The 27,834-nt window shown below is 41.6% G+C and overlaps 1 protein-coding gene across 1 annotated transcript; it reads right to left on the bottom strand.

Annotated features, from left to right (window-relative positions):
- Positions 1 to 1,057: 1,057 nt before the first annotated feature.
- On the bottom strand, positions 1,058 to 27,834 carry LOC144579143 (cyclin-Y-like protein 1B). Its single transcript, XM_078348410.1, has 10 exons — positions 27,065 to 27,834; positions 25,687 to 25,746; positions 23,267 to 23,301; positions 17,790 to 17,890; positions 14,779 to 14,814; positions 12,675 to 12,726; positions 11,971 to 12,090; positions 8,898 to 9,064; positions 4,233 to 4,395; positions 1,058 to 2,715 (listed from the first exon to the last, which is right to left on the bottom strand). The coding sequence occupies exons 1-10, from the start codon at positions 27,543 to 27,545 to the stop codon at positions 2,602 to 2,604; spliced, it is 1,329 nt and encodes a 442-aa protein (XP_078204536.1). The 5' UTR covers positions 27,546 to 27,834; the 3' UTR covers positions 1,058 to 2,601.

Here is a 27,834-nt window from a genome sequence, read left to right as displayed (position 1 = left end):
AAACGCCGGACCCACCCTCAGACTTGCACATCGCCAAGAAAACCCAGTTTCAATTCCACAATAAAAGGATGCAGAGGTGCATAGCTCCACCTGTTCCTGCTGCTGGCTTTCAAGGGGTGGCCCGTCTGTTCCCCAGGGCTCAAGGCGCTTCCCCGCCCAGGAGCCCCAGGACTCCCCAAAGGGAGTTTGCCCAGCACCAACCAGGCAGAGGGGAGGAAGAAGCCAGTTTCATTTCCTTGCTCCAGGACCCAAAAAGGTCTGACCCTGGAAAACACCCCACCTGGGGTACTGGTGACCTCAGGAGCCCCAGGGATCATCTCTCAGATGCCCTACAGAAAGGCCCTGCAAGACAGGACCTGCTGAGGCCCCTTCCTTCCACCCCTGACCCCTGGGGGGCTCATTATTCCTGTGAGAGCTCCCCTGGGTTATTCCTACCCACCCTACATTGACCTCCAGCCTTGGAGCACCCTCACACTTTCTCCAGCCTTGGGGACTTCACAATTATTCCCCTCCAAAGACCCCTCCCAAAACTGGCATCAGCGATGCTGTCACACCTTGGTGACTACCTAGGCTGCCCCCTTCCCTGCCCCAAGCACCTCTGAGTCTCCATCATGACTTCCCCAGGTCTAGGGCTGTACTGAGACTGCACAGCAACCCCAACACACAGGGCTTCTTTTCAGCACTCCCTCAGACATCCTGCCCACCCTACAGGGGAGATGAGGCTCCACCGCCCCTAAAACGCACAAGGCACCTTTGTCACACAGGGGCGACCCTATGAATCCCTCTCCAGATATTCTTGGGCCTTCCCCCAAGGGAGACACCACAGGCGGAGGACTCCCCTGGAGGGGATCCTCAGAAACCATCCTCAAAGCCCCCATCACAACCAGAAATACCCGAGGAAGAAACGTGGCCACAAAACCCATCTCCACATACACACTCCCGTCAGTGGCAGCTCTAGGGACCCCACTCATGGTCACCTCACCCCATGGTGACCTCAAGATGCTCCCCCCCAGGTTAAAGGGAAAAGAAAGGAAGAATCCAGCAGAATTCCCACCGGAGAATTTATTTTCCTTTATTCATTATGCATTGGAGCTAAAGTGCAGAGCATGAAGGGTTTTATAGAAAATTTTAAGTTCTTAGTATAGTTTTCCATGGAAACTTTAAAAATTAACAGTGATAGAGATAATAGATAATAAACCCATTATGAGTACATTATCACTAGGTTTTAGCAAATCTCATTTTGCAGTTTAATTTCAACGATCAATTCCAAATATTCAAGGAGTTTTTTTTACATCAAATATAAGATACAATATCATTAATTATGGAAGAATGTAAGTAACTATATCTAACAGATGAAGATAAAAGAAAAAATATCATTATCACATCTAATAAAAATTTTAATATTTAAAATAGATTAATTCATGTATTCGCCAAAGAGTAGACTCTACAACCACTGAAGGCTTTGCATGAAATGTTTTAACATGTTTCATCTAATATTTCATCTTCAGACACAAAATATCAATACACAAAAATATTCAATTATGTATACAGGGCCACAGATTATGTTTGGAGGAGGAAATAATAAATCAACAGTGGGATATTCCAAACTGCTTTATTGTGAATGGTAAATGCAAGAGGCCAGGCACGGTGGCTCTCACCTGTAATCCCAGCACTTATGGAGGCAGAGGCAGGCAGAATGAGGTCAAGAGATCAAGACTGTCCTGGCCACTGTGATGAAACCCTGTCTCTACTAAGAATATATAAATTAGCTGGGTTGGTGGTTCATGCCTATAGTCCCAGCTACTTGGGAGGCTGAGGCAGGAGAGTCACTTGAACCCCAGAGGCAGAGGTTGCAGAGAGCCGAGATCCTGCCACTGCACTCCAGCCTGGCAACACAGCAAGACTCTGTGTTTTGACATGACCATTATAGGCCTGGGGGAAGATGAACCGATTTCATCTCTCCCTTTATAACCATGATGTGGGTGCCTCATTTCACATGCAGATTCTCTCCAAAGACTTGATGAACAGGCCTGAGCCCCCATGGTACTTGAAGTAATGACAGCCTTGTCCCCATGCCATTCTCTCTTCCCACACTTGTTGTTTTGGGCCATCATGCATTCAGTGCCTCAGTGGACAGAGATCCAAACCCAGGTACTCTCACAAATCTGGAGCCAATTCCAAAGTTGTTTGAATTCCAGCTCAGCTCAGACTGTCACCTGCTTGGGACTGTGGGTGACTGTGGACTCTGAACTGGGATGTGCTGTGCCCATATGACACTCTTCCTCCCCAAGAGTTGTTCAAGAAGGTGGTGCCCTAGGAATGCCATCTGGACTCAGTGGAACAAGAAGGGCAGGTAGCACCTGGCACCCACTGTTCATGCCACCATCACCCAGCTTCACAGTGTGGTTATTTGAAGAAGTCTCCACTCTATAAAAATCCTAATCAACAACAACAACAGCAACAACAACAACAATAAAAATTTTTTTTAAAAAGATAAAAAAAGAAAATCCTAATTTTTCTGGTCTTTTTCAGCAGGAGAAGTGATATTTTGTAGTCCCTATAGTTGACAAGTCCAGGACTTTATAATGCTAATTTCTCTCTTTAAGATAAGATGGCATTAGTATGCCTAATGCCGATGAAATCCATGCTGATGGCCCTTGTCATAGCGGCGGCATCTTGATGCAGGTCTTTGTACTCACACAGCCGTGACATAGCCTAGGAAAGTCAATCAAAGAGAAAATGAGTACAATTTTTAAAAAGGCTCCAACATTTTTTAAAAGGCATCATTGATGAGAAACCACACATACAGGTTCCTTTAGAGGGTTACCCTGCGGTTGCTTTGGCTGAGGTTTACACTCGGCCAGGTTCTGAGGATGCAACTCCCTGCCCATTCACTAAGGTCGTCTCCTTTAAGAGCTATGAAAAGACTGCCAGAGCCAAGAGGAACTTACTTTATAATTTTAAAATTGGGCTCATTGCTTGGTGATACTGTCACATAAAAAATAAAATAGGGCTCCTAAGAGTATTGTGACAAGCTTGTGACAATATTATCTGTTACCTGTGCACTTGTTCCTTCAACATACTCAACATACACTTGTGCCAAACAATCAGCTTATTCAGCGGTTCAAATTCTACCCAATCCTTAGTAGTTACTACACACTCCAAGCAGATTTTAACGAGACAGGCACATGCTGGGCTGTTTTGGAACACCCAAGAAGCCTAATGATTGAAGCTACTTTACTTGCACATTGTGGTAAATAAATGTATTATTCCAAAGTACCACCAAAACACCAGAGACAGTGCCAATTTTAAACGTGTCTATTTCAGTTGGAACTTTCCTGTATACTCACCAACAGTCATAAACCATAAATCTTACATTGTCCCATGAAGCCATTTTCACTAAAAACCCATGTCCTTCCTACACCTAGTACTTGAACTACTGGCACCTTATACAGTGTAAGCACAAGTTTCTCAGCCACTACTGCTTTGTCTAACAAACTCCTGGGACTGCACTGAGATATATAGAATAGACAAGGACACAAAATTGCAAACTGCTTAAGTAAAAGGCAGTCAAGAGCAGTAAGTGCATTGTCTATTTAGATATAATTAGGAATACAACTGCATTTATTCATGAATGTTATGTGAACAAGTAGAGATTAAAAACAAAACCCAAAAGAACAGATTAAATTTAATTAAAAATGTTCTGAATTATGGTCAAAGCAGTGAGAATATCAATAATTTTTTAAAATATAGATCCTTGGCTGGTGCAGTGGTTCATCCCTGTAATCCCAGCACTTTGGGAGGCCAAGGCGGGCAGATCACCTGAGGTCAGGAGTTCGAGACCAGCCTGACCAACATGGAGAAATCCTGTCTCTAATAAGGATACAAAATATCTGGGCATGGTGGTGCATGCACATAATCCCAGCTACTCGGGAGGCAAAGGTAGAAGAATCGCTTGGGCCCAGGATGCGGAGGTTGCAATGAGCTGAGATCGCACCATTGCACTCCAGCCTGGGCAACAAGAGTGAAACTCCTTCTCATAAAATGATAATAATAATAAGGATTCTTGTATAAAGCATAAAAGACAAGAAATATGATGCCAAAGAAATAAGCACTTTGGTCTGTTAATTTTAAGGCTTTCATTTTCCTAATCACTACTTAATATGATTTTGTCACAGATGTTGGCTTTTGTGGCCAATGGGAAACTTCACTAAGTGACTTCACAGCCTTACCTTCAATTTCTGCGCTATATGTTTGTGAAGAATACCAAACTGAAAATCCAGTTCATGGTCGTATGGCAAGGCACACAGGTCAAAGTAATATTTCACATAAACACTGGCAGACACATGAATTTTAAACTCGAGTAGCTCCAAAAAACTCTTCTCCATCTTACTCCTGGGGGAGGAGAAACATAATAAAGCCAACACAGGTCAATTTTAGTCCAGTGGGTTATCTTTAAAAATATCATTCTGAGCTACTAAGATGCTCCAAATTCTGTTTTGAAACAAATAAAGGCTGACTGGTAGGGTCCTTACACTAATGTCCAAACAAGGCACAGCTGCTTGGGGTCTCTTCATCATCCCAGCACCCCAAATTTTGGATGAGGGATAGGTAGAGGCCTCTTCTGCACTCCTGCTACTGACCTGGGGCTTATTCTTCACAGTTTCCTTAGGGCAGCTGCACAACTCAGACTCCACACGCACTCACAAACCCCGCAATCACAATCAGATGACAGGAATGATGGGTACCATTTAGTAGTTCTGAAGAAGCTCCAGGCGTGTTTACCAGGATGATAACAGGAAGGGACTTACTGAAGTAGAGAAGCACCAACGGGAAGATGGGGCACATCACCATGGCAACAAATGGACCCATGGAGACCCACCCTATTACCTCGGAGGAGGAAAAGCTCTAAGGAGGATTCATCCCAAATAAATACATAAGCAAGATACATTCCATGGCAAAAAGAATCCCCCTCCCTCTGCTCCAGCACACAAGGCTATGTCAAGGAGGCATAATGCAAGTTTCTGCTCACCTTAATATTATGAAGAGACTGGGGAAGAATAACATTTACAATTTGAAAGGCAGAAAAGTCAAGGAGAGACATTTTGGCTAGACTAAACTCATTTTATAATGTGATTTATAGTAGGGCTCTGGCCTTAACACATGCAGTGTTGCTCTTGGGTTGGGAATGCAACCCTGAAGAACTCAGTATCTGTCACCACTGGGCAGAATAGAATGTGGGGCTGTTGGATGCAATGGGAGAGGAAAGGACTGGGAGCCGTCCTCTGCCTCATGGTCATCCAGCTGCCCTCACCAAGGCTAAATTAATAGGTACACAGTTAGAGTCATTCTGGCTGCTTTCAGAATAACCCCTGTAAGAAGTTAATTGCTTAAAAATGATCAATATCTGAACAATACATTTGGTTTCTTGGTTTGAAAATTTTAACATTTTACCCACTGGCTTGAAAGTGGAGGACAGTTAGACCACAAGCCAAGATGTGAGGATCTCATTTGCTGAACTTAAAACTCAACTGAGAACATATGGACACAGAAAGGGGAGTACTAAACACTGGGGTCTATTGGGGGGAAAAGGGGAGGGCCAGTGGGAGGGGGAGGTGGGGAGGGATAGCCTGGGGAGAAATACCAAATGTGGGTGAAGGGGAGAAGGAAAGAAAAGCACACTGCCATGTGTGTTCCTATGCAACTGTCTTGCATGCTCTGCTCATGTACCCCAAAACCTAAAATCCAATAAAAAATTAAAAAAAAAACAAAAAAACTCAACTGAACCTACTTCCAAAATTAATTTCCTGTTCACATATCCATAAGTCTATAGAAATGTAAATCAAACAATATTTGAATAGGCAGCTAATCAGGACCTGACTTACTACAGGAATTAATGGCACTTTATGAAATTAACATATCTATTAATAGAGGTTTAATCACTGAAGAGAAGAATTCTGTGTACAGACTATGCATCTTCTAGGATTTCTGGTTTTTGAAAAGGCTAGATGATTGAATAGCATACCCTTTATGACACAGCATTTCTGAATAGTGGCTACTCAGTTTTACTCTCTAGAAAGAAAATATATTCTAGGGACACACAGAGATGTTGGAAAGTTTTAAGAAAAATCTGATGGACAGCAGTTTTTAATCTGTTAAACTGACACTCAAAATGGGGTCACTGCAAACAGTCAACAGCAGGGGGGTGAGACACATGTCTATTAAATGCTTGGATGTAATGCCTTCCAGCTTCCCAGGATCATACACAGAAGCAGCCTGTTCGGAGCATAGCTCCTGGTGTTTCTCCGTTCACACACACACAGCTCTGTTTGGAGCCGGTCTTCTTGGGGCTGGCCTCTGCCTCCACCGCTCCTGAAGCTCACTTCTGTGGAAAGCTGCACATATCCCCACATGCTCTCTGATCTTGTAACTAGAAATCAGAGCCCCAGCCAGCTTAGCTGCAGGTTTTGAGAACAATTCAGCTGCCAAAATGGCAGAACTAAGTGTTCATGATTACAAATTTGAAACCACCTTTGCAAAAATTGTAACTAAGAAAATTATGACAGTGAAAGAGGGCTGATCTGACTTCATCTCACTTCTAACCTCCAAGCTGTCCTTGTTCATTTCTATGCGGAGGCCGAAGTAACTTTGGAAGGAACTTAGTTTGTAGTTTGACTTTAAAATAAAGATGGTAATGACCCTTTCCCAAAACAAACCCCTTTCCCACCTGGGGACTAGATAGATGACCTTTCCAGAACTAATAAATTAGCCACAAGATTAGAAATTGTGGCTTAGGAGTCATGAGGCTGAAGGCTGCAAGAATCTGAACCTCCCCATATTGCTCCTGGGAATGACATCACTATTGTAAAACCTAAAATCAGTGCTTGAGATATTTTGCAGACCTTGTACTGGGATCAGGTGGCACCACCCCAACAAATAAACGTGGCTCATCTGGTTTTGTGGCCCCCACCCAGGAGCCAACTCAATGCAGGAGGACAGCTTCAACTCCCTATGATTTCATCGCTGACCTGACCAATCAGTACTCCCCACTTTCTGACCCCATACCCACCAAATTATTCTTTTTGAAAACCATCCCAGAGTTTTCAGAGAGACTAATTTGAGTAATAGTAAAACTCCGGTCTCCCGTACAGCTGTCTCTGCATGAATTCAACTTTTTTTCTATTGCAATTATCCTGTATTGATAAATCAGCTCTGGCTAGGCAGCAGGCAAGGAGAAGTCAGGCAGTCACAAATCTTGCTTCCTTTGAGGGACCAGTTTGCAAATGGATGACTATGATTAAAGTCACTTTAGCATTTGCAACTTTCAAAATACTTCCATTTGTTTCAAATTCATTTGCTGTCACACTCTTTGCTAAAATGGCTACCACATATATTGCAATGATCACTTGGTTTATACTCTTAGCAAAGTGGTGGCAAAAAATGTTTTTTTATTTGTTTCTGAGAGAGAATCTGGCTCCATCACCCAGGACTGGAGTGCAGTCACGTGATCACAGCTCACTACAGCCTAATCTTACCAGGCCCAGGCAATTCTCCCACATCAGACTCCCAAGTAGCTGGGACCACTACAGGCCCCTGCCAACACACTTGGCTAATTTTTTAAAAAAATTTTTGTATGGACAGGGTTCACTGTGTTATCCAGCAGGTCTGAACTCCTGTGCTCAAGCGATCCACTCACCTCGGCCTCCTGAAGGGCTGGGATTACAGGCATGAGTCACTGAGCTCAGACGCCAAGTAGTTATTTTTGAATGTAGATATGTACACATTGCAGCATATCTACAATATACACTACATATTCATTTGTAGACAAACACTGAGGTGATTCTGAATAACAGTCCTATCTGGAGTCATGGGCAAAGATCACAAAACTAACTTGTCCCACTGCCTGGCATCATCTTTTCTGCTGCTGCTCAATGTAAACAAGAGCTGCTCCCTTGTCTTGCACCAGATGCAGCTGACACAGCTGTCCTCACTTTCCAGCAGGCACCCAGGGCGGCTCTGCTGGAAATGCCCCCTTGCTCACCCTGCCTGCCTGCTTCAGGTCCCTTCACTTCACAGCAGTCACAAAGCCAAATTAGAAGGGAACCCTGGGGAAGCTGTGTTTCAGTGTCATGTTGGTGCATCCGGGAGGAACCCCATGACCCCGCAAGGCTCCCCGCAACTCTCATAAACAACTACTGGCCCCCAGCCTGCTTCTGTGAATGTCTGAGTACCCAGGGAGCCTGTGAGTGTGGTGGGCATGGGGTGATGCCCCAGAAATGCTTCTCACACTGTGGGAGGTGAATGTGGAAGCTTCTAACCGATTTTCAAACACATGCAATGTTCCCAATGGGGAGGAGCCAGGGCACAGAACATCATACCTCAAGGTTCCTATAAAAACAGATCTTCAGATTAAAGGGGGTAGACAAGGACCAGCAAAAGCAAATACACAATGGGTGGCTTAGGTTAAAGCTGTAACTTCTGCATAGTCCAGAGACCTTAAGACCTTAACAGTGGCCAATTATTTCGAAGGCTAGATGTTTGCCCCTTAAAAGGGGACTGAAACTGGCAGGTGGCTTCTAAAAAGCTATGAAGATATTTACTATACTGTGTCATTCTGACAGCACACTTGTAAGAGGTTTGCCAAAAAAAAAAAAAATCAGAAAAACATTTTCTAGTTTATCAGCCAGTTGTTACAACAATAACACAAGACTTACCTATTATTGCTGGAAAATATAAACTGTTATACTAAGGCTGGATAGATTGAAGTCTGTGGTCTTATGCCTATTTCCTTTATCTGCACAATAAAACCTATAAAGATATTTCTTGCAGTGATAACTTGGAGAGCAAATGAGGCATGGAAAATGATGACAAAGTTTGCCCAAACCTTAGAAACTCACATTTTCTCAACTGCAACATCCTTGGGATTCTGGCTGTCATCCACACTCCACAGACCACGATCTCTCCAAACCTTGGAGGCCAGAAGCATGGCTCCGAGGACAATTTTTTTCCAATTAGTAGGACAAAGATCGATGTTAGCTTTAGTTAAAAGGCGTTCAATGTACACCTGCAAAATAGAGCACTTGTCTTTGATTTCAGTTCTGTTTCAGTGTGGTGATAAGAACATTTCAGAATGAAAGACTTCTGGTTTTGGCCAGAAAATAAGTGCCTTTTATTATTACGTTCTGCAGAGACTTTGCTCAGATAAAGCGAGAGGGCAAGTCACAGTCATAGTCAGATACCTCTGCAGCATACTCTGCCCACAGAACTTTCCATGCCAATTTCATTCACAGGGATGTGAGCATGAAGAAAGGCACCTTCAGCACCTTCACACTCATGAAAGGCAGCACAAACACAGGCCTCGTGCAGATTAAGATTGTTCAGGAAACACTACTGTGCCATCTGTGTGCAGCATCACACTTGGCTGGCAGGTAGATAGGAATGTGTTGCCTGTTCCCATCCTGCTCCCCACAGCTCCTCCAGGACATCCTCTCATTTGCTCACAGTGTCATGCCCTGGTTTCAGCTCCTCACCTCCCATCTCTCCTTATCCACCCCCCACCCCCATCACTCACCTGAGACTTCTCTTGCCGAGGTCCCTGGAGCCTTCACACCCACAAACCAGAGCCCTTCACCCCAAGGCTCCACTCCCCAACCTGGCCCTAATCTTGTGAGTTTACCCTCCTCCAATCCATGTGCAATCCCTCTATGGCTAACTTCACTGGTAGGCTGCCTGCTTCAGATTCTGGGCCACCATGTGTCATGGCTCACCTATAACAGCCTAGTTGCTTCTTAGTCCTCTTCTCTGCCCCAACCCTCCTCCCAACTATGGTCTACTCTCCCCAAAACAGTTGTGATAACCTCTAAATTAAGGACACTTCACTCTCCTGCTCAAGATCTACCATTAGTCCCCGCTTCAAACTGGAATAAAACCTTAACTTCGTCCCCTGGTCTGCAAGCCAAAGGGCTCTGTGAGTTATGGCACTGCCTGTGCGACCTCATCTTTTCCATTCTTTCCTTCATTTCTCTCACAGGTGGGCTCTCTGCTGTCTGTTCCTTGAACACACATGAAATGTGTTCTTGTCTCAGTCTTGGCACTCATCACACTGCCTGTATGCCAGCTCTCCTTATCATCCTCACTTTATAGTCAGGTCACTGCTCAGATGTGACCTCTCTAGAGAGGCTCTTCCTGATCATTCTATCAGAAACAGCGAGCCCCTCCCATCACTCTCTCTGTATCCTGCTTTATCATTTTGCTATTTGCCGTTACCTAAAAAAAGAAATGCTTTCCTCATTAAAGCAAATGTCTCATAAAGACAAGGACTGTGCTCGACCTGTCCTCTTCTCTGCCCCAGCACTTAGAAGAGTGGCACAGGGTTGGCATCCCAGGGGTGTTTATGGAATGAGCACCTTCTTGGCAGCATGTAGCACTGTGACCACAGCCTTTCCTATTGTGAACACTTTGTTCTTATTTTTTTCTGCTCTTCCTCCTCCCACTCTGGCACTTTACTGGGGGTTTGTCCCTCACATGCTGGTAGTCTTTACAGAGCCATCTTTTGTCCATCTTCTCTTTTTTTCCTTTTCCTGAGTAGCTGTGACTATAGGTGTGTCCCACCATGTCCGGCTTGTCCACTTTTATTCTAAACACCTTCTTTGCATTTGAGCAGCTACTCTTTTTTTCTTTTTTTTTTTTCAGAGTTTTGCTGTTGTTGTGCAGGCTGGAGGGCAGTGGTGCAATCGTGGCTCACTGCAACCTCTGCCTCCCAGGTTCCAAAGATTCTCCTGCCTCAGCCTCCCAAGTAGCTGGGATTACAGGTGTTCACCACCATGCCCAGGTAATTTTTTGTATTTTTTAGAAGAGACAGGGTTTCACCATGTTGGCCAGGCTGATCTCTAACTCCTGACCTCAGGTGACCCACCTGACTTGGTCTCCCAAAGAGCTGGGATTACAGGCATGATCCATCATGCCTCGCCTTGAGCAGCTACTCTTACTCTTCATTCCTTACCTCTAGCTCAGATTCATGCTCCAGTCCCATAGATCCAAATGATGACTACACTGCTCAGATTCATGCTCCAGTTCCGTAGATTCAAATAATGACTGCACACATCATTCTGCTATCTCACAGGCACACCAAATTTAGCCTGTATACAGTGAACTCCCCCTTCTTCCAATCCAGCTTTCCCTCCTGCATCAGCTCGCTCTCTCTCCATCTGGAAGTACCACTCCTGCTTCCCTCCAGCATGTGCTGAGCATTCCCAATGGTTGCAGCTCCATGAAATGGCCTGCATCTGATCCAGTGCTCACAGAGAGGTTTCTATGCAGGTGCCCAGCAGAAGCCTTCACCCCTAAGTTCTAGCCAGATGCTAAAGGAGAGGGTACTGCTCTAAGTATCCTTTCTCTCCAGGCCGTGTGGTTGACATTCCTCTACAGGTTAGTGTGGGGAGGGCTCAAACAATCCCAGCCATCTGAACAGGACTTTATATTCAGAATGAGTCTCACCACAGGAATTCTGTGAGAACCATGTAGAGGTAAGGACACAGCTGTGGCTTGGCAGGCTAACTAGCAAAGCCCATGTCCAAGTCTTACTGGTTCCACATTCCTGGGCAATTTCCTGAGCAGGCACAAGAGGTCACCAGGAACAACAAAGCATTCAGAGCAGCAGCTCCAGGTCAGAACTGTGGGGAAATACAGCCTGGAACTCAGCTTAGACCTACATGGGAATCTGTTGAGGGAGAAACCAGAAGTCTCTCCCACTGCTTTTAGTAGCAATTATTCTGTGATAAGAAAAGCAATGGCATCATTTTAAAACATGACGATGATTAAACTCTAATATGTGTATTTACTTGGCTTACATAGGTTTCTCTTAAAAGATCTGATGATAACTTTAGGAACTGACTTTTATTTAGAAACACGGCCATACGCTGTGTAGGAGACCAGTTATTAAAGCTGCTTTATAGATAAGAAATAGCTTACCAATGCTACGATCGCACATGGAGCTGTTAGTTCTGCGACTGCAAAAATATTACAGAAATAACTGAAAATGCATTTGTGTGTGGGATCGTCCTCAAAGGATTTCCCTGGAATCTCTTCTTGCTGAAAGAAGAAAAAAGGCAATATAAATATTCATTCAAGAAAACTTCTTAAGTACTCTTAAGTTCAAATTTGTGCCCACGTGTCCCTTACAATAATTTTGCTGGGATAAAATGTCTTTTAGTTCTAAAAATATAAACAGTAGGATCTTAAAATATTTTTGGTTTTCTGTAAACATAGGTGCTAAGGTGGCCCTGTGGCTATCACATACCTGAAGAAGGAAGTTTTTAAGTTTTTATAGCATTTAAACAAATTTAAATTTAAATTGTTTTCTAATACTATTCACAGAATTTGTGCATATTTGTTAGGACTACTTACAACTATTTATATTGTTTGCTGCTATAAAAAATTATCTTTTAAAATGACACATTTTGTTATTTGGATGGTATGTTTATTCCCCTTAGTGCACAAATTAAACAAAGCTATAAGTCAGCTCTTACTCCAGTGTGTCCAATTTACAACACTCCTTACATAAGATGATTGGATACAACTTAGTGAAGACTTAATGGTGGATGATTTTGACTTCATCAAGAAATAAACACAACTCTATAAGATATAAACAGAACCTCAGAGAAAGTGACACTTACTGAAAGTGGATGTATTGACTCATCGAAAATAGCCAGAGATCTATTTGCATATCTGTAAAAGAAGAATGTGAATTTAAGAAATTAATTCAGGAACTGTTAATATCTTAGTAAAGTATCTGCTGGGAGTAGGGCATGGAGGGTGGAGGGAGATATTTCTTGTTTGCTTTGGTAAAATTTGTTCACCAAAACTGTTGTTGCCCATTTTTCTCCTGGATCCTGGCCTTCAGAGGGTTTCTTGACCTCTTTTTCATCAGCACATCACGTTCTGAACTGGGAAGTCTTTTCTACATTGATGAGCCAGCCTTGCCTTTAAATACTGACCCCCGCTAATAGGCAATGGGAATAAACTGTATCTATTTTTACTACTCTAACCTCATGGTGGAACACAAGAACATTTTAGAAAGCAGTCGTTGTTGGCAATAAAGATTATAGAACTTTTTAAAATCAATTAAGATTTCCCAAATCTTTATTATACTTTATGTTTGCTGAAGTAGTTTGAGTTACAGACTTAATTGCCTTTTTATTTTAAAAGAGGCCAGTCTTTAATGAACTTTAAAAACTAACACATTATGTGATCATTAAGGAAACCAATGGTGCTACCAACGTGGTTTGTGGACCCCTGAGATTCTCTAGGAGACCCATGATGTCAAAACTGGTTGTTGTTGTTGTTGTTGTTGTTGTTGTTGTTGTTATAGGGTTTTTCTCTTTCACCCAGGATGGAGCACAGTGGTACCAACCTGACTCACTGCAGGCTTGACTCCATGGGCTCAAGCAATCCTCCTGCCTCAGCCTCCTAAGTAGCTGGGACAAAATGTCCACACTACCATGCCCAGCTGATCTTTTTTTTCTGATAGATGGGGTCTTGCCACATTGCCCAGGCTGGTCTCAAACACCTGATTCAAAGTAATTCTCCCATTTTGGCCTCCCAAAGTGCTGGGATTACAGGGGTAAACCACCATGTATGGCCCAAACTGTTCTCACAAGAATACTAATTCAACCTGAGAAGCTGATTGAAAATAAAACACACAATTTATTACTTTTTTAAAGTATTAAGACATTGACTGCTTCCTTCCTGTTCAACACTTGTAATGACTGTTTAAAAGCAAACGTGGGTAAAACTGATGGTTTCTCAGTATGAATAAGGGCAGTGGTACCAAATTATACCAGTATTCATTCCACTCTTCACTGCCCCTTGCAGTTTTTTTTTATTAAAGTAGCCTGTTTCACTGAAGAATGTCCTTGATGAAACAGTAAAAATTAATGTATTTTAGTATTCTTTTTAGTATTCTAAGTAGAAAGTTCACATAAAGCACTTCTGTATACTGAAGTATGGTCATGTTAAAGAAAAGCAGTTGTGATTTAATTGTGAGCTGAGCAAGCCAATTTTTCACAGAACACCATTTTTATCTGAAAGTATAACTGACTATTATCTATAAAATTAAGTCAAGAGAGTCTGCCATTTCAGGGAAAATAACAAATATTTGTCTATAATAAAGCTAAAACTTTCAAGGTAAAAATCAGGACTTTGAAAACTCATACCTACTACTGTGAGCTTGACAGCATCTCCATATCTGAAGACATTTTTATAATGGTGGTGATACTAATGAAAGTGAGTTTTTGACACTATAAATAGACCAAGTAGCCAATGCATAACATTGTAAAAGCCAGTAAGGGGAAAGATCCATTTATTGTACAAGAAAGATCAGTGACTATTAGTGAACGAATTCATTGATATGTACAATCCCGCTATAACTATTTTAATCAGTTAGCACTTCTGGAGTTTTGGTGGGGTTAAAGAATACCCACAGTTACCTGAAAGCTTCAAAAATATGTCTCTTTCCTACTATATATTTGCGTGAGGCTAGAGCATCTTTTAACTGCTTCTTTACAAGTAAATTGCAAACAAAGACATAAACAAATACACTTTGGAACCCTTAATAATTTAAAAGAGTCTTATGGACCAAATAACCCACAAATGATTCACTGTAACACTGCAAAATAAGCACTCTACAGCTTATAATATACAGAGTTATGACCTGACAGCGTGTTTCGTATGACACAAAGTGATGAGCTGGAATAACAAGATAGGTTTCAAAGAGCTTACCTGTGCTTTATGTTGTAATATATTGCCAAAGTCACACTGTGGAGGGAAAAAAAATTGTAAGAACTGATGTTATCATTTGTTAGGCCTGAAGATATATTTCTAAAGGGGGAGGAGGGAACCCTCTCAGTGGCCCTGAAATCCTCTCTTCACAACAGTACCATATGAACACTTTCCTTTTGTTTTAGTCCTCTGGCCTTACAGCAAAAATAGGAGAACTAAAATGCTAGGCAATATGCTGTTAGAAGACTTGTGTGTGCAGATGGTTATTATGTATAAATAATGACATATTTTCCCTGTCATTTGCTCTTCTGCCCATAGAACCTTTCATTCTGGGCAAGTTACTTATATCTATGTGTACATATGCTTACATTTAGGCCAGACAGTAGTGTTTTGCTTTTTAAGTTGCTGGCCCCGCATTTTGGCTGATTTAGTTCACCATCACCTACTCACCCATTTGTCATTGTTTCCCTAAAAGCAGAGAATGAATGTGCTTTATACCAAATAAAGTAATTTAAAATCACCTATGCATGATTAGCAGAAAATTTATTAGTAAACATTATAATGCATCCAAAAATTGATGACACTTGTAGTGCTCCGAAAATAAGCAGTACTAAACACAGAGTGTAACACCACATCATACATTTATGGCAGGTACTTCCTCATTAGTTTAAACAAAGTATGAATGAACAAATACAACTCTTCGGATGGATGTTACTGTGTTCCAGTCATCCACAGATGTTGTGTGTCAGGAAACTGGGGCTTCTCTTTGATAAGTTCTGGCCTTCTATTCACCCTCAACATTTAAAATGTGGCTTGTAATAATTGAGAAGGCAAATTGGAGTTGTAAAAAGTAGGCCTTACAACATTTTTAGCATCTAAGATAGATATTTCTATAGTGCTTCCAACAGTTTCATCTCCACATTTTAAGATCACAGAATTGGAAGTTACATGCTGAAAAGGACCACGGAACCTCACGTGACAATCCATGCACCACCCATTTTACAATTAAGAGAACCAAGGCTTAAAACTGATTTGCTCAAGGTCCCCGAACAGTGTTCCTGTGCACTGCAGGTGTTTACAAAACATTTTGGTATGGTATAAATTGAAGCATATGCACACATAGATAGAAATGACTCACACAGATGAAAGGCTTTATGGGTAAAAAGAAGAGCAAATGACAGGGAAAACATGTAATTTTTATATTAGAACCATCACTTTTTCACACAAAGGGAGCAGTAGCCTCCGCCTCCACATTTGCTGCACACTGGATCACCCGGGGAGCTTTAAACAGGGCCTCAGTGTCAGCTGGAGACTTTCTGATTTAATTGGTGTTGGGTAAGCTTTAGGCATCAGGGTTGTTGGTAAAGTTCCCCAGGTGATTCCAATGTGCAGCAAAGTTTGGGAATGACTGAATTAGGGCTAAGATCAGAATCATCTGGGATGCTTTTACCCATATAATGATGTCTCACATACTTCCCCATTTTCCTAAAAGGTTTGTGAGTGCCCAGAGACGGAGGGAAGGTGGAGCTGGGAAAATGCATGTGTTTGCAGACGTATATTTTGAAGAAACAGTGTAATTGATTCTAACATGGCTCACTTCTTCCATTGAGAACAATGCTCTACTATCTATGAAATACATTTTTCAAAATCTTTTCCAAAAGCCAATTTGCTATATTAACTTGCTCAGTAAACCTTTATTTCATCAAAAGCAAATATACCAAATAATCTCTTCTAAAACTGGAGAGTACATTAAAACTTACTGTGCTTCAAAAATAGACTTGTAGCCCAGGCATGGTAGCTTATGCCGGTAATCACCGCATTTTGGGAGGCTGACTTGGGTGTATTGCTTGAGCCCAGGAGTTTGAATCCAGCCTGGCCAAAACAGCAAAGCCCCTTCTCCAAAAAACAAAATATATATATTTCAATTTTTTAAAAACCTTGTAAAATTTAGACTACGCTAGTAGAAAAAGCAGGACTTTTACTTGTTTGAGCAAGGGTAAGCTTAAAAACTACTTTTGAATTGCATACTGAAACATTGGAATCTTTTGAAATCAGAAGCAGCCAGGGACTCTAGCCGAAAAAGGGTGGCTTTTTACTTAGGACTGAATACAAACATTGAGTGATGACAGCACAGAGGTCAAAGCGCAGGGCTTTAGACGCAGGTGGAGCCCAGTTCTTGCTGAAACACAATTGGATCTCAACTATTGTTATACATGAGAGAGGAAAGTCACATTATTATGAGTATAAACTGTCATTTTTGATTAAAGTAGAAGTTACTGACAAATTAGCTTAAAAACAAGTACATTAGAGACAAAATTAAGCTTGTAATTTAGTCATGTTTATAGACCAGAAAGTCAAGTTAGGGATAAGGAGATTAACATTCTGAGGTACCACTTGCCAAACTGTTTTCTGAAAATCAACACTAAATGGAAGGAGATGTTAATAATGTTTCCTGGGCATCTCCATTGGAGCTGGCCTTTTAAACCAACTTGAACCCATCTTTCAAGGGTGTTTTGAAAGGGCATCTCTGATTGTGGCCTATGAAGTGCTTGTGCACGATGGAAAAATTTAAATGCAGATACACTATGGTGCTGCTGGAGGACAAGGTGTTCCTTCTTACAAGAGTAGTTTCCAAAGTAGTGCCCATCATCTTAGGCCTATGGCCTATAAAGAACTAATAATTTTTCCTAGAACCATCTGATAAAAAGCACCTCTCCTGTCTATTAGGTTCAATACTGTCATAACATAAATGCATCCAATAAATAGCCATGCTTTTTCTGGGATTGCTTATTTGCGAACTGGCTTTCCCTTTTACCACACAGTGTCTAAGATTAAAAAAGAAACAGAAAATTCATACTTAGGTCCTGAAAAATCCATATATCGTTGACATCAACTTCTTCAACTGCTTGCTGAAAGGGGCAATCAAATAGCTGAAATAACAGCAGATGGCCGGGATGATTTTAGCATATGGGGGTCTGTCACTCAGCCCTTGGCAGCCTCATTGTACTCACCTTTCTAATATGTGGCTGAGATCAGGCTCACTGACTGTGCTGTTACCTAGCAATATGGTGGAACACGAGCTGTATTTTCTATCAAGTTGCCATGGAGGTGTCTGAAGAAGAAGGAAGATAGAGAAAAATATCACAGTAGGCTGAACTTACAAAAGTGTGGGTTTTTCCCTTTGTCAAAATGTCAAACAATAAAGCATTAAGGTATTTTTTATACCCCGTGACCTGCCTGAGTGTGGTATCATGTGCAGCTCTATGGGAAACTCATTGGAGGCTCTTAACTTTCACAGATGATGTTTGAGAAATGGGTTACAAAATGCTGCCCTGGATATGACACCGATCATCACACCTGGCAAGCCTCTATTGTAAATTCCCTTTATAAATAATGGGAAACATTTAAAATGGGATTTCATGCTTTTTTCTTATGCAGTAAAAAGCACTGAGATTTTCTATTTCCGTTATTCATTAACTGAAACAAAATGTAATACATTAAACAATATTGACACAAGAGCATTTGAATGCAGTAAATGAAGACCTAATACAACATTTACTAAGTTACTAATCCTAAGTGTGTGCATTCAAGAGAGAGTGTGATGGAACCAGTGTGTTAGAGTCAGAGGCTGTGTGCGCCAGAGCTGCTCAGTCACCAAACAAGTGAAGGGCCATAGGTCTCCCTGGGCCTGTTTCCTTGTGGGAGGATGGAAAAAGTACTGCTTTAAGACTCTCTCACATCCAAAAATCAGATGATGAAAACAACTTTGGGAATTTAACTTTCGCTTCATGTTTCCATAAGACTGCTATTACACTATTCAAATGAGAACTTCTGAGAATACTCTGCATTCATTTCAAAAGTTAATTGATTTCATTCTTTAAGTTATTTGATGCACATTATGGCACATTCCTGCCTCACTCATGCTGCTGTCTGTCTGGAATATTTATTCCTTTCCCCCTTGTCCCAGCAAGCTTGACCTCATCCACCTTCTGGGCTCCCTTTGCCTGCAGCCACACCACAGAACATTTCTGGTTTTGTGACTCATCAGTCTAATTCACCGTGTGTTACATGATACAATTGCCTGCAGAGCATCCCCCTCATGAGAAAGTGAGCCTCTCCAGGTGAGGGAGGACCCCTTCTCTTCTACCTGCAGCTGCTGAGCACAGAATGTGGGAGAAATTAAGGAGTTCAATAAGAGCTTGACAAATATTTACATCAGTTACAATTTGGAAAGTAAATCTTCCTGCAGATACAAATCAGTGAAAATTCATCCACAGTGCTATCAGAGATATGACAGTGAATGCTTTGAGCCCTGTAGAAAAGAAACTATCTCTAAGACACTTTCAAAGTATCTATTCATTTGTTGAGAGTGCAATAGTCAATAGGGAAGCTGCCTCAACTATGTTAAGTAAATGTTCCTCCTTGCCAGGTGAGGTGGTTTATTCCTGTAATCCCAGCACTTTGGGAGGCTGAGGTGAGTGGATCATACGGTCAGGAGTTCAAGACCAGCCTGGACAAGATGATGAAACCCCATCTCTACTAAAAATACAAAAATTAGTCGTGGCGTTGGGTTGCTGTAATCCCAGCTATTCAGGAGGCTAATGCAGAGAATTGCTCGAATCCCGGAGGCAGAGGTTGCAGTGAGCTGAGACTGTGCCACTGCACTCCAGCCTGGGTGACAGAGCAGGACTCCATCTCAAATTTTAAAAAACGAAAGAGAGAGAGAGAGAGAGAGAGAGAGAGAGAGAGAGAGAGAGAGAGGAAGAGAAAGTGCTCGTCCTTAAAAATAATCCCAGTAGCCAAATGCCAGTCACCAAATAGTTGAAAAGATCAATAGCATTGTTTAAAACCACAAAATACCCATTATTTTAACTGGAAAAAATACTAACTCGGATGAGCCTTCCTTCCTCCTCTTAATATGCTTGTTTGCATCATGTTATCACACTCTTCTATCAGGGTCCCTCACAAACACATTAAAGACAGAACAGGTTTGGATCTACTACTAATGAGCTAGTATGAAACAAAAGGCAGGGTAGGGAGAAGATCTAGTGGTTGTTTATAAAACTACACTGCATTTAAACATTGCCAGTAGCCAATAATCAGAAATATCCATAGAGTCCAACAGCATTTTGCTGCTTCAGATGGTTTTTACTGCAAATTCACTTATTTCTTAATCAAAATCCAAGATGTTTTTGAACAATATTACTATTTGAAGGACCAAATTACCCTTTAAGATAGAAATGTTTTAACTCTAGCTAAAAACTCTTAATGTTTCTTAAGCTATTCTGTTAATTTACATTAACAATGTATGTGTGTCAACGTATATACTTTAATTGTCTCAAAAACAAATATGGCATAAAAAATAAAAATGGACTCATTCAGACACTTTTATTCAACGGGAAAGAAGGTATCCCTTAAGGTCACTACTATTAGGGATAATGCAGCATAATACTTTAACATAACAAAAGTCAACTCTGAGGAAAATTCCATATATGAGAATAAAAATAACAGGAAAAATGCACCAAAATACAGACTAGTTGATATAGCTTTAGGTGATATCTGTCCTCATTTTATTTTATTTAAAATTTCCTATCACTCACTGTGACCTCCACCTCCAAGTTCAAGCAAGTCTCCTGGCTCAGCCTCCCATGTAGCTGGGACTACAGGAGTGTGCCACCATGCCTGGCTAGTTTTTGTATTTTTAGTAGAGACGAGGTTTCACCATGTTGGCCAGGCTGGTCTCGAACTCCTGGCCTCAAGAGATCCACCTGCCTCAGCCTCCCCAAGTGCTGGGATTACAGGCATGAGCCACCACACCCAGCCTTCAAGATCACTTTTTTCTCCCCACTTTTTTATAAGACATGTTTTAGATGTTTTAAAAATAATTAATGACTTTTAGCTAACTTGAAAATTTCCAATACTTTGTGTGCTAACAAAATCAGCTTCATCTATGTTGCATAGCAATGGGACCACATGGCAGGTATGGAGTTTGAATAGAATTATTACACAAGGCCTGAGTGGAAAAGTGTAATATGCTTATTATAGGTATAACTAGAAAATTGTCTGAATTAATGTCATAATTATGTTCAATTTAAACTTAGATTTACACTTACATATAGGTTCTAAATTTGGGTTAAATATGATGAATAGACCACAAAATATGATGGATTGACCACAAATTTATTTTCTCTTCCTTCTGAAATCTCATGAGAATTAGTCATAAAATAAACACTATACACAGGACCAGGAGACAGGATTGACAGCAGATTCTGAGTCAATGTTGCAAGGTGACAAGCAGATAGAGGAGTGGTAACTGACATGAAAGCACAACCCTGGTGCCCACAGGGAGTGACCTGAACAGAAACAAGCAATCCTGTGTATTTTGAAGGACCCGACACAGTCTGCAAAATCAGAGCACATGGTACCAGGGAAGGTAAGATGAAACATACAACAGAGCCAACAAGGTCAATAGTAAACCTGTGGTTAGAATGCCAGGTCCACTTGTCCTCCCATCTTATAAGAAATGTGGATGTGTATTCTCTGGATATATTATACCTGAAGGTTTCTGTGCTCCGACCTACCAGGACTGAAACCTGGGAAATGGGAGTAAATGGCACACACAAAGTGAAACTCCACCTTGCTTCCCAACCCTGTTTCTGGAAAGCCAGCAGCCATGCTTGCACTGCCCAGGCAGAAAATTGGAAGGCCCTTCTTGGAAGAAAACTGAACCATGGCAAAGAAAATACCCTCATTCCCTCATATATACACTGATGTCCCTCAAAGGAAAAGCTGCCTTGACATCCAAATCCCTACAGTGAGACCCCTCAGTGAAAAAAAGGTCCTACTTTCAATGAGAGAAAGCCAAAGACCACCACACATTTGAGCAAAGCCTCCAATGGGAGATCAAAACAACAGGAAAAAGGAATTCCTGGGAGCAGTAAAAATTCAGGAGCAAAACTTTTTTACAAATCTTAAATCACCCTTAAGGAGATTTTTAAAAATTTGATAGAACAGTTAGCATGGACAGTCAAAGAATCTCTAAGAACAGAACAAAAGATAAACTGGAAAATCGAAGGTAAAGAAGTTACAGATCAATGCAGAAATACTGGTCTAAGAGGTCCAACATCTGAATCATTAGACTAAAATAATAATAATAAAACAAAGCACACAGAAAAATTCTCTAAACTTTATTTTAGACTTAATGGTCACAATAAAATAAAAGGTCCCTACCAAGCTTTGTGTTACAATTTCAGAATCTCAGGGATAGAGAAGGTCCGAAACACTTGACAGATGGAAACACTGATTACATATGACATATCACACAATGGCAATACTTTCAAAAACAGTATAATAAAAATGCAATAGAAAAATGTCTTCAAGCCATGACATTTAGTTTTCACTATAGAATTTTATACTCTATATCAAATGAGGGATTTTAAGAAAGCCCAGATCTCTAAACATGTGTGTATATGAGCCTTTCCTCAGAAACTGCACTCCAGCATTACTGGGGAGTAACACAAAGCAGAGCGCAATGCACAGTCTAGGACTCAGGGACCCAACATTAGTCGTCCCAGATTTCAGAGAGAGCTCCCAGGCCAACAGGTGCAGGGCAGCCCAGGAAATCACAGTTCATCCTGAGGATGATAATGAAAGGCCAAGGAAACCTGCTTCAAGAAAAAAACATGGAATGTATTTTTTTAGTAGATAAAACATATTTTTGATAGGCATGTGACAAATGTTACAACTCTTGGGGAAGAATAGTTGTTAGAGAGCCAAAGGAATATAGTCAGAAAATCAATTACACACACACACACACACACACACACACACAAATGAAGGATGTGAAAACAAAGAGACCGGCGGAGGCTAATGGTCACATTTGGTTTTATGAGCCATCATGGGCTAGGAAAGGGGAGGTTATCTTGGAGAAGTGCAGAAGTGTTCAGGTTTCGAAATATTTAAGAGAAAGAATGAAGGATGTGCAAGGAAGAGGCACATTCAGAACATTATATGATCAGCAGTGAATAATATGTGCATAGTCATAATCATGTAAATATCAATTCATGATTTAATTAAAAGTGTGTTACAGGTGGAAGAAACGGGGAGGGAAATAAGGGTGCAGTGGAGTGAGGATGCTGCGCTTTCAGCTGCTGTGACAGGGAGTCAGCAGAAAGTGTTGAAGAAAATGGACGTGGCTATTTTCAATTTGATTTGATTTTAAAAGATTAAATATTTAAGGCAGATCTTTATATCACAACCAAATTATTTAAATTTAACTTAAATGTCAGACAGCCTTAAAAATGGGCACAGTAAGTTAAAGACTTTCCTGCATAAATCAGACACTTAGGAAAATAGAAAAGAGTTAGAAAATTCACCAAAAGAGGATCAAACTAACAGCACTGGGTCCCTGTTACATTTCTAAGGAATTATGACAGATAGACTTTTAATTTAAGCAATTAATTTCTTAACTTTTCAAAAGCTTACTTACAGAATATAGGCGAGAGCTTCTCCTCTTTCCTTGCACTAAAAATAAAAATATAACTAATCAATTCTGGTATAGAAAAATACCACAGAATAAAAGTAGTTGCTAATCATCTGATCATCACTATATAAAACAAGATAAATCTGATTATCACTATATTAAAAAATCAATTTTTAAAATATTTTTAATTTAAACAAAATTTAACATTTAAATAATCTGGCATGACGAATCTCATAATGTAAGATTTTAAAACACGGTTTTACTTTTTGACCTAACACATATTCTATTATGTTCAAATGAAAGCATCTCCATGTACATAAGGAAAGGCAAAACAAATTAGGCAAAGTGTGTGCCCTCCAAATCTCATGTTGAAATGTAATCCCCAGTGTTGGAGGTGGGGAAGTCTTTGGATCACGGAGGCAGATCCCTAATGAATGCCTTAGTGCCATCCCCTTGGTGATGAGCGAGTTCCTGCTCTGAGTTCATGCATGATCTTCTTGGGGTTTTGTTGTTACTGTTGTTGTTCTGAGACAGGGTCTCACTCTGACGCTCAGGCTGGAGTACAGTGGTGTGATTATGGTTCACTGCAACCTTGACCTCCTGGCCTCAAGTGATCTTCCCACCTTCCCCTCTAAAGCAGCTGGGGCTGCAGGCATGCACCACCACATCTGGCTAATTTTTAAATTTTTCATAGAGACAGGGTCTCACTATGTTGGCCCTAGGTGGTCTCAAACTCCAGGCTCAAGTGATCTGCCCATCTCAGCACCCCAAAATACTGGGATTGCAAGTGTGAGCCACTGCACCTGGCCTGATCTGCTTATTTAAAAGCCTGCAGCAACTCCCACTCTCTCTTGCTCCTTCTCTCACCATGTGAAAGATGACTTCTTCACCTTCCACCACGATCATTAGCTTCTTGAGGCCCTTGCCAGAAGCCCATGTTAGCACCACACCTCCTGTATAGCCTGTAGAACTGTGAGCCAATAAAGCCTCTTTTCTTTATAAATTATCCTGTCTCAAGTATTCCTTCATGAAAATGCCAAAATGTGGGACAGATGAGAAAATTAGCTAATAAAAACGTTTACTATTGTATTTCTGAACCCCTATGCAGCAGTGTTTTGTTTTCAGATTCTACATTTACACGTAGCTTACTTTCATTACCAGGATCTAATAACTGACAGCTCTCAGAACCAGTTTCTGGCCAGGAGTCAATCTCAAGATGCACTAGAATATCTGGAAGCATCCCAAACCACTTCTCAGTCATCTATTCATACATTACTGAAAAAGTAAATGGGTCTTTACTCAACTGAAAGGTAGTCTATCTTAAACTTAAATATCAAAATGAGGGTGCCAATCTAACTGCACGGGGTATCCTCAGCACACACAATCATTTTGTTCTAACAAAGGTCCAAAGAATAAAAGCTCCCAAGAGGGACTTGGGCCACACTTTCTTCCCTATAATGCCTCCTCCTTTGAAGTTGAACTGGTCTCATTGACACACATTTCTCACCACTGAAGTGACAGGGGCAGGGGATCAGTTTTCTTCTACTTCCATGCACTCTAGGTGTGAGAAGCCCATGGCTCTTGGAAGAAACTGAGAAATAGAACAATCCTAACTAGAAATGACTAGCTCAAGTCAGACAAAGTCCACACAAATATGAAAATGCAGGTGAACAACTCCTTTTTTATGGTGCTGCATTACTTCAGATGTTATTCTAGAATCCCCAGTTCTTGTATTCTTGTTCAAATTAACTGAAAAACATGGTGTATGGCTTTTTTAAAAATAAAGTAAGACAACAGAATGTTATGTAACATAAGCAACAGTACAGAAAAATCCTACAGTTCTAATTCTCATCCTAAAACAGGCAGGATATGAAAACTTTACACTAGTTTCACACACTAAGGCTAATACAGAAAACAGCACGGGGCATGTTACATTTCTATTACATTCCAATGAAAAAGTTCTAGCATCGACTTGGATGTGACAGTGGTTAGAGCACTGTGAACAAGGAGCCAACATCACAGATCCAATCCAGAACAATGGATTCTTTTTATTTGCTCAAGTGAAATCCAAGCTGTGGCCAAAATCCTATCAGTCATTATTAAAACATACTCTTTAAAGCAAGGGAAAAATGGCAAAGACGTATGAAGAAAAAGGTATAAATCCGTGACTACTACACTAAATCATGTGGCCAATTAATCATGGTAAAATGGTAAAAATGTCACCAAATGTGTGAACACGAAATCTATATGTTTCCATAAACATTGACAACTAAAGGAAATTATATCACATATGAAAATAAGACAAGTAAATCTATGAAAAGTTGAACGTTTTTAACTAATATCTGAGTTTCTCTAAATACTTTCTGTAATACACAAGACAGAAAAGTTTTAGGTTTTCCTTGAAGGCAGAAACAATATTGTCTCACCATGCATTTGATACTTTCTCAGGAAGAGTGTGCTTGCCCTTGGATGGTAAGAAGCAATATCTGTAGAGGAAGAAGAGGAAACAATGTCACAAGTGAGGTGAGTAAAAAAGATTCTTTTTAAAGCTACATAACCATTTGGATCACTTTTAACAGTCTTGAGAAAAGCTTTTAGTAATAAATGTCAAGAAAATAAAGGCACCAGTGTCCCAATTCTACTGGAGAATGCAAAAATCACAGAATCTCTCCATGCATGTGGAATAAAACCAGGCTAGGGCTGGGACTTCTTTTTCAGACTTGCACCTAAATAAAGGGATGCAACTTTTAGATGAATCACATATATGCCCTCCTCCCTCTACTTATCAGATATAACCACCTTCCTCTAGGCTGCTCTTACCAGCACATTTCAGGGAAAGTCTCAAGCAGTAAGAGATGCTGTGGCCAGTTACTGTGGTCCGACACCTGCTCAATATTTCAAATGTCTTAAAACAAAGAGCTGTTTGGGGCAAAAACAATTTTTTAAACAATCAAAGTCTCACTCTGTTGCCCAGGCTGGAGTGGTACAATGGTGAGATGGAGCCAGCAGAACTTACTGAAGGCGCAAACTCCTGGGATCAAGAGATTCTCTTGCAGCTGGAACTGTGGGTGCAAGCCACCATACCTGGCTAATTTTTAACCATTTTTTTGTAGAGACAGGGTCAAATGAGACATACTTGTAAATGTGTTATAAATTCCCACAAATGATATGAAGAGTCTATTTTGGGCCGTCATCCAACACTACCCATCTGCTACCTGGTGTGTGAAAGCACTCAGAGGCTTATTTTACACCACCGAACAAGGAAAAGCTTTCACAAGTACTGGCATGCTTTGTGTATAAAGGCACAATTCATTCACATACTTTGTTCATTCTTTCACCATTTTTGGATATTCTGAGAGAACAATACCTTTCAGCTACAAAGTCACATTCATCATGAAGCTTAATTATTCTAACGTTTAAATAAATTAAGAGGCCAACCAAAGTAAACAGAAGAGCTGTAAGACACCTCCTCTACAGCAATGAAATCTGTAGCGTACATTTTCTATCTGGAAAACTTAGCGTTCGGCCAGCCTGGGGTTGAGAAAGGGGCCAGAACTGGGCACTGGGGTAGGGAGGAGGAAAGAAACCTCCAGATGCAGCAGGGAAAAAGAATAAAGGGTGGCGGCAGGCACGAGGCAGGGCCAGTCCTCCCGCCTGGTGCATGGGCCTGGGAAAGCTGGCTAGGGGCAGGAGAAAGGAGCCCGAGGTTGTGGATGCCTCTGGGGTGGGGAGAGGGGGTGAGAACTGGTATCAGTGTCAGCCAGAGTCGTGCCTAAGGGCAAACAGTATCATTCATTGCCTTACCTTTGGGCATCACCTGGTCGCTGATGTGCTGCAGGTCATGGCCGTTGCCGGCTCCCAAATCCCACCGGGCAGGCTCCACGGCAGTAGGGTCTGGCACTTCCACCACCTCCCCCTCATTGATGTTATTGCTGCAGATCGGTTCTGCCCAGTGCACCCTGCACTGGCTCTGCTTTCGTCTGCCATTGGGGAGCACCAAGATCCCTCTGGCCGGCCTCTGCTTTTCTCTGCCTTGGTCTGCACTTACGCTTGACACTGCCTCATAGATGTCATCGCAGCTGCCAGACACCACCCCACACAGCCAGCTCGGGCCCCAAATGGGTCTGGCGCTGGTGTTGGACATGTTCCTTCTATCTTGGCCCACACCTTTGCTTGCCACCGCCTCATTGATGTCAGAGCTGAAGGGCAGATCCTCAGACCATCCACGCAGACCTCGCCTGCGGCTGACTTTGGGGCACAAACAACAACTCAGTGTGTTCCCCATGGGGCACCTTGGCTCCTCTCCAGCAACTTGGACCTTCCCTTGCCTCCCAGTCTGCAGAGTTCAGCACTTCACCTCTTTCAAACACAGGCACCTGGCAGGGCCAGCCCCTGGTGATGGGGCTGCACCCCACTAACAACTCACTCCCCACCTCAGCTGCCTCCCCTGAGATGACTGGTCTGAAGCGAACCTGCTTGATTTAAAATGGGTCTAGATACAACAAGCCTGAGGGCTGAGATCGCAGAGAAGACAGCGCAGAGGGAGCTCCTCCTTCCACTGTTTTCTATCAACT

This window comes from Callithrix jacchus, chromosome 14 (assembly GCF_049354715.1).
Source record: "Callithrix jacchus isolate 240 chromosome 14, calJac240_pri, whole genome shotgun sequence".
Classification (NCBI taxonomy): Eukaryota; Metazoa; Chordata; class Mammalia; order Primates; family Cebidae; genus Callithrix; species Callithrix jacchus.
This window is presented reverse-complemented; position numbering and strand designations above follow the sequence as displayed.